General features: G+C 44.0%; 1 protein-coding gene across 15 annotated transcripts in view; it reads right to left on the bottom strand.

Annotated features, from left to right (window-relative positions):
* Positions 1-1,744: 1,744 nt before the first annotated feature.
* Positions 1,745-8,373, bottom strand: part of LOC135220600 (E3 ubiquitin-protein ligase HECTD1-like) — a 294,889-nt gene continuing 288,260 nt past the window's right edge. For all 15 annotated transcript variants that reach the window (XM_064257882.1, XM_064257881.1, XM_064257877.1 and 12 more), the window contains one exon: positions 1,745-3,881. In XM_064257882.1, coding sequence (XP_064113952.1) covers positions 3,744-3,881 — 138 coding nt within the window. In that variant the 3' untranslated portion in view covers positions 1,745-3,743. The remainder of the gene's footprint in view (positions 3,882-8,373) is intronic.

Below are 8,373 nucleotides of genomic sequence, written 5' to 3'. Positions count from 1 at the left end.
TTTAACTTACCAGCTGGCGCCAAGTTATTTATCCAAATGTTGAGACCTCAGGTTTGTTAGTTATGACAAATACAAATTTATAAAAAATTTGTAATTTGGTTAAAACTATTGAAAAAACTAGGTGTAAAAAAACTTTTAGTATGTTTTTCTCGAGTTTTAACCAACAGAATAGACTATTTTTAGCGTTTTATAGGGGCTCCAACTATTTGCAATTTAACTTGGGGGGGGGGGGGGGGGGGGGGGGGGTGGGGGGGGGGGGGGGGGGCTAGCACACATTCCCCGCAAATACAGGGGGGACCACTGTATAGCCGGTGCAGGGTTGCCTGGAGAGCCATTGGGAAGCATGGCAGCAACACAGAACAGAAACCTGAGTAATGTTCTCTGGGTAAGATATCTATTTCCCTTGGAGTTTGAGATCCTCTCTGACTGTCCATTTGATCTAAGAACATATGTTCACAACTTGCTTAAGGATCTGGCTCTCTGAGAAACAAGTGAAGGTAATGATGGAAAAAAGGAGCTGTGGAGGTCATAAAGGAGCGATCTCCAAGTTTCTTTCTGGTGGCAGTTCCTTTGATTCATTGTGGGATTGCGCACACCAGTTTAAGGTGCTTTGCTTCAGCCTTTCAATGGCCCCACAGGTGTTCACGAGTGTTTTCACCATTTTCAGTCTGGGCTCTTCGCACAGGTTAAGCATCTTTAGATATCTCGACTACTAGTTGGTCCTGACGAGTTCTTGGGTAAAGTTGATCCAAGACAGAGACCATCTACTCCAATTTTGTGTTAACTTAGTGATGTTGATAAATTTGGATTAGTCAAACCTTAAGTCCAGCAAAAGTTCACTGTATCTGGGCATGCTAATAGACTAGGCAGTGGCAAGGGTCTTTCCATCAGATTCATACATCAAGTTGAAGACTATTGCTCAGTCCTTCCTTTCAAGACAAAAACCACCATCATTTCAGTAGCAGTTCATTGTAGGTCAACGGTCGTCCCTGGAGAAGCTTGTTCCTCAATGTCTACACCTTCGATCTCGTCAATTGAGATTGTGTGTTTTGGCTCCCATCAAAAAGATTCTCCCTCCTTCCAAGTTCTTCTCTCAAAGGAAGTGAGACAGGACTTGGCATGGTGGCTCCCCCTCCAGAAATCCTGCTCTCAGATGCCTGGAACAAAGGTTCAGGGGAACACTTGGAAAATCTGTTAACTTCAGGTGTGAGACCACCAAGAAAAGCAGCTGCACATAAACATTGTAGAATTAAGGCAGCTTTCTTAGCCCTTCAGGAGTTCCAGGAGCGTGTAACACAGCACTCTGTAGTTCTAATGCCTGACGATACCATGGCAGTGCCCTAAGTCAACAAACGGGGGACTGGTATCCCGTCATCATCACGAATTAATAGTAAAACTGCACCAGTGAGCAGTGACTCACTTTTTGGATCTTTAAGCCATATACATTCCAGGCTAGAGGAATGTAGTGGCAGACAAGCAGAGTTGTCAAGGTGAATTGTTTAGGACTGAGTGGTCACTACACCTTTGTATGCAAAGTTTAGTGTACTCCATTATAAATTTCAAAATGGACACAACCAGACAAAATCATCAAAAGAGACAGCCAGACAAGTGTCAATCTCAAGTGACTTTGATTGCAGTATATTTTTATCAGACTCCTTTAAAAACCTTAGAACATGAACTACATGTACTATACCTATTGGGTAAAAAGTCTTGCACAAAAATCAAAGGTAAATTACAAAGCACAACGTATAATATTTTTATTCTTTTTTTGTATCCTTTCACAGAAAGATATATTTGTCAGTATACATGTATGAATACATATATACACAAACATTTCATGTACACAAATACATTAATTTCATGAATGTGTATACATATCTTAATACACATATAATATATATATTTATTCATATATGCAGCAAGACAGATCCTCTGTAAGTACATCATGACAATGTACAGGCACTTTTGAACCTAGACAATTGTTTACTTCCATCATGCATTGCACTGGCAGACAATGTAATCAGCATTCAAACTCCTGACTCTACCATCCAAATACTATTAAAACAAGAAAAAAAACTAGAAAGCACAATATCATAACTAGTATGACTACATTTGGAGTCATTAAAACCTATATAAAAGTTTGGTCACTAATATAGGTATCTAGTGACAACTTGCAATTGCACATTCAATTTTATTCAACTTTGATTTTGAAATCCACAAAAATCAAATCACAATACGTATGCATGACATGGAAAAATGATTCCTCAATGACTTCTCTTGTCTTTTGATTTGTTAACAACAATCACTGAAAAGTTTTAGTGCATCATATCTTTCAAGTTATATTCAAATGCTTTGAGCAGGTAATGGTTTAGAAGGGTATACAATCCAAGCACTGATTTCAGCCTCTTAAAATGTGCCAAACCAAGACTAAATGTTACTTTGATTTTATACTATAGTCTGCATGAACAAAAAACTTATGCTAAATGATGAAATATCATAAAAAAATATAAGGCACAACACAGAGCTTGACTGAAACATCTTTGAAAGATCAGTCAGTCAGTCCTGGAAATCCATATATCATAGTCAGTTGCCAATGCAAAACAGGAACCATGGTTACATAATTGTGCACTAAGCTATAAAAATCAAGCCACCCAAATTTTAAAATAAAACTTTTCTGCACTAATGTAAAACTTCCCATTCTATACCACAACACTATTGGAAGTGTGAAGGTGTTCATTTGTTATCAACAAATGAAATCATAAAGGATGGTTAGACATGAACACTTTGAAATATCACACATACACGCACTTACTATTTTATGTAATATCGTGGATATGCCTAATGAGATCTTTGCAAATAAGCAGAGTGGAGAACAATCAACAACAATTAGAATGAATCTTTACAGTTAGCCAAACACACTGTATGGATGGGAGCTGCCCAACCATAAAATCAGTTATCCCACAAGAAATGTCATTGTTCACTGCTGATGCACATATTTGTTGCTACATCAAAACAACTAATACAGTGGCATGCTTGTGTGATGTACTTACCTATATACAATTTGCTGCCTATGCAATGCCTTTATTTTTTATCACAGAAAGACATAAGCTAATAGTGACAACATAAAAACAACAACTGGCCAATACTTAGCCAATATATCCATCACTACCAGCCATATGGATATTTTGCCACTCAACACTTTCACACAAATGAAAATATGATAACTTTGTGCATACTGTAACCAGACTGAAAAAGTGTTAATAAAGCTTTTAAAGAGTTTTGTTCACTGTATACATGGTTTACCTATTAAAATCATCTTTTTACTAATAAGGCTGAAATTACCCCCTTCCAACAGAGGTAATGATAATGGGCTACTAGTGAAATGTCGTCGTCACATTTTCAATAACATTTACACGAACATTTATCGCATATATTGTACAAAAAAAAAAAAAAGTAGACTACAAATAAAAGTGAAATAAAGTCTCATTCCATTGTAACCAAAATCAAATTTAGTGCTACATATGCTTACCAAATGGAACAGTATTCAGAGAACATTAACATTCACTGGAAGAACATCAGAATTTTTCTTCCACCATAAAACTGTTTTTAACTTGCCATTACTATTATCACTGAATTAACACTTCCATTTCCTTACAAAATTTCACAATTTTACTAATATATACACCTGAGTCTTTATATATAGATATATATTTTTATATATATTATATAATACAGCTCATAGCTTAATTGAGATGGAAGCCCTTCTCCCGCGTGGCTGCAAGAAGTCTTTCTTTCATTATGTTTTCAGAAGAATAATCTGGAAGTTTCAGGTAATGGACACAAGTGTTCACAGAGGGATATGAGCCATCCCCAGCATCAACCTGGAATATAATTTATTATGCCATCAGGAAAGTCAAGTTTTGTTGAGAACAAATCAATTTCTTCTAGAACCTTTCAAATCTATATACTTGCTATTTATCAATATCTCCAAAGGAATAATTAGAAAATTTTGAAACATGATTGTACACAAATAATTCTAGCAATATAAGAAATACAGTACAATATAGAATGGTACCATTAAATTGCTCAGAATATAAATCTTCTCAAACTCCTTTTTTACAATAAAACTTCATTTTTACAATAAAACTCCTTTTTTACAATATTTCTCATTTATTATTAATATATTGTTTCACCAAACTACCACTACTCATTAAATACACATTAGACTATAAATACCTACGTACAGTATACCTAAACTTATGACCATTCACAGGTAACTGTCATCTTGTAAAGAATTTACTGTAGCTGTATCAGTAAGCAAAAGCCTAAGTTCAGGCTACTTTTCCGGCAAAACTAATTTATTTCACCGAGAGTCATACGAAACCTAATATCTCCTATATTATATTTCACACTAAGTTTAACATAAGGCTATATGAAATACAATGTCCATAACTGTTGTCTCCAAGGTATGGTTCTTTACTGGGTCTTATGTAAATCTTCCCATGCTGGATTTAATTACATTTATTTAGTGGTAATGAAACTAGAACCATGTTATTTTTTACAATCACTTCACTTAACAGTAAATTAACTTTCATTACACAAAATTAGATAAAACTAATTAACACAACAAAGCAACCAGGCTACTGTTTGTCTATCTGGCAAAATTACCACCCTAAGGTTAAATTCTATCCCAATTTTAATTCCACATATCATGGAAGATTTTAAGAGAAACTAACAATACAGTGGAAAGGACTGTAATGTAAGTAATGAAAATTGATTTATATACCCATAAAAAATTAATGTCAAAAATTTTCACTGATTTATTTAGTTTCAATCTGTTACCTACACTAGCTTTACAGAGTATAAAAAAAACAACTCACAATTCACAAATTGTTCTATGGAACTTACACTATGCACATTTGCAAGAAATTTGTCCATCCACTGAGAATTGTCCACAAAATATGACAATTTGTCCAAAATTGCATTTTTCCTAACTATACAAACCTGAGGTCCTTTTACAATAGGAAGGTAACTAGCGGCAGCTGGACGGTCGTAAGCTTCGAACAAGAGAGTTCGGTAGTTAACTGCTTGTCCGACAGTGCGCGCGCCTCGCGACTGGGAGGTGAAGAATCACTTTTGCTTTAGGCCCAGGCAAAAAAACGCAGAGTGAGGGGTGGCATGAGGTGGGACTATGTGTAAAAGGACTTCAGGTTTGTAGTTAGAAAAAATGCAATTTTGGATAAATTGTCATTTGTTCCAGTACGGTATACAAACCATCGGTCCTTTTACAATAGGAAGACTCACTTCTTGGTGGGAGGAATATGAGTCTTTGTGAACAGACTGATGTTCGCCCAACCTTGGACTGCTTCCCTGGTCGTAAGAGCGAGGGAGGGTATCCTAGCCTCTGTCCAATTGATCGGGGTGTGCACCGCAGGATCAATGGTCAGACCTCTGGACCCAAGTAATAAGAGAGAGGCAAGCGTATCTCTTAAAACTAGCAAGCAAGAACTTGTTCCTGTTTGCAAGAGGCAACATAAAGTTATGGGTTTGTCTCTTGTTGGCTTCCACTTTCCCCCCCTTGTTGGGGGAAGTGGTGGATTCCAGGCCCAGTGCCTCTTGCTGCGAGAACCAGAGGTTCTCCGACAGGAGCTGCTGCAGACACACCCCCGGAGTTAGCCTGGCTAACTCTGGGTTCAAATGTTTGGGCGGCATTGGATCCTCAGATGGCACGTAGAAACGCCACTGTCGCAGTAGAGGAGGAAGTAGCAGCTTGTGCGACCTGCCAGACCTCAGCGAGCCCTCCTGTCCGGAGACGAGAGACTCCACCTGGTCTAACACACAGTCAGCAAGCTCCGATCGCGGCAGACCCACCGTTGGTCTGGGCTCCTTCTTCGTACCCCAAAACGACTCGAGCCGGGACGTGGACTCGGATGGTGGGAGCGGCGATCCTTCCCCAAGGTCATTGTGCTGACGAATCAGCGCAATAACCTCGGCAAAGTTCCTCTGGATCTCCGGAGTGACTGCATCTTGTGAAGTAGGACCGTCAAGCCCCTCGAACAAGAGCAACTCCCGAGATCCTCCCCCTTAAGGGGGAACGGCGACAGACCCCTCTCGGTCTCCTCTTGTCACTTGCGCGTACGACCTGGTCGATCCTAAGACCGTGCCTGGTACGTACGGCATCGTGACGGGATCGTGTGGGGCGCGCCCCTCACGATCACTCCTCGGTGCCTCGCCCTTCCCAGTGTAACCCGAGGAAGTTGAAGGCACGGGAGAGGAAGACCTGACGCTCCCCCCTCGCTCACTGGCAGGACCAGTGTGCTTGGAGGGCTGCAGGCGATCACCAACCCGCAGTAGGGATCGAGCTGCAGGCCTGGTCGTGCCGCTCCCCTGGGGTGAGCAGCTGGACCGAGAACAGCGGCCCCGATCTCATGTGTCAAGAGGAACTGCTGCTGGTCGCCCTACCCGCCCGGTCCCTGTGGGAGCGGCGGTCAGGCGACCTGCAGAGACCACTGTCGTGGTGAGACCGGTGCGTGTCCTCACGGCGAGTCGAACCACTGGCGCCAGCGATCGGGGGACCTCTTCTCAGCCTCAGCCTGTGGCCGGTCTGGGACCGTCACGTCAACCCGGGTGACTGGCTGGTCGCTACGGGAGCGACCGCTGGTCTGGTGAGAGTCACCTGAGCGGCTCTCACCAGCCTTCCGCTCTGTGCCCTGAACCTGGCGCCGAGCGAGCTCTGGCGTCTGGTTCTTGGCTGCACGGCCACCTGTAGGTGACCGTACACCCGGTACCTCTCGCGAACGAGAGGCCGAGACGGAACCTGGTGTAGCGGAAGGAGAGACGGGCCCTACTCCCGAAGGATCAGGAGGACCAGCAGAAGGAACCCCCCTGAGAAGTTCCCGAAGGAGACTTCTTAGGAGGGGAGGAGGCAGCCTTCTTCTTCCGCGGCTGGGTAGCCTTGGAAGTTGAAGGGGAAGAGGTGGCTGCAGAAGACGATGAAGACGACGACGACACCTTCCTCCTTTTCTTCGTCAGCTTCCTCAGGACAGACGTGAGGTCAGCCATCCAGGGCGGAGCCAAGGCTGCTGTTGCCGAAGCAACAGGGCCCGGACGCACCTGTCCGGACAGACCAGCGTCTGGGGCAGCAACACCGTGGACTGGGATGACGTCAGCAGGTACAGGAACAGCAGGAATAGCCAGCACAGCATCAATAGCAGGTACGGCAGGTAGCACAGGTAAGCCAGGAGCAAGGCAGCAGCCAGCGACATCCTGGGTACTGGCGGCAGGTCGAGGGGTGAGCTCTTTGGGCAGCGGAAGTCCAGGTGAGGCAGCACAGCAAATCCGGGCGGCACGCCCCTCCTCGGTACGGCAGCAATTGGACCCTGCACTGCGGCTGAAGGAGGCACTGACACCACGTGGGAAGAATACACCAGGTGAGGAGAGGCGGCGTACCCTGGAGTAGAGATAGTGGTTGTAGTAGTGGTCACCACTCCATGGGTGACCGCATCAGACCCCGCCAGATGATGGAGCCGCCCCTGGACACTCGGCACACCCTGCAGTCCCAATGACGCCCACACCTGTCCAAGGTCATCCCCCACGGCAGAAGCACCTGCGGAAGCAAGAGTCGGGTATACAGGAGGGGTTCCCCTTGCGCGCGGGGGAAGGGGGGGGGGCAAGCCCCATCCCGAACGAACGGAAGATCCCGAATACAACTGAACGTCGGGGTCCCGAGCGCCCTCCTCCACGCTTGACGGATCGGACAAAGAGAAGGACCTCGATAACCCCCCCCCCCTCAAAGGGGAAGGTGCCATACGAGGGAGCTGAGCGGGGGGCAAGAAAGAAGACCAAGTGTGTTACCAAGGGCGTCGCGGGAGAGCTTTCCAACGACTCCTTGGCAGGCCTTCGCTTCTTCCTGCCATCATACAACCCCCACTGCACCTCCGACCAATCACAACACACGGCTCGGCCTGAGAGCATTCCCGCCCTCGGCACCGAGCGCAAAGGACATGGGGATCAATTTCAGGGAAGGATCTTACCTGGGCCAAAAAGTAAAGTAAATTGTGTAGATTTGGGAGAACTCATGCTAAGCGCGCAGTACTTCCGCCCCTACCTTTAATGGCTGGATTTTCCAGCTCACTGAAAGTTAATCCCCTATGTAAAGACCGAGGGTTTGTATGTTAGGGTACATAAAAACTAACTTAAAATTTTGTCATTTGTTCCTTCATGAATACAACCCTCAGTCTTTACGTATGGGAGACTTGCTTTTGAAGGGATGATTCTAAGTAAATCTCTGTACTGACAAGTAGTTCAACTCACCTGGGTACTGCCTTCCTGGTCATGAAAGAGCAAAGGAAGGAGACCATAACTCTGACCTAT

Source organism: Macrobrachium nipponense, chromosome 2 (genome assembly GCF_015104395.2).
Source record: "Macrobrachium nipponense isolate FS-2020 chromosome 2, ASM1510439v2, whole genome shotgun sequence".
NCBI lineage: Eukaryota > Metazoa > Arthropoda > Malacostraca > Decapoda > Palaemonidae > Macrobrachium > Macrobrachium nipponense.
Note: the sequence above shows the minus strand (reverse complement) of the source record. Positions and strands in the feature narration are given on the sequence as shown.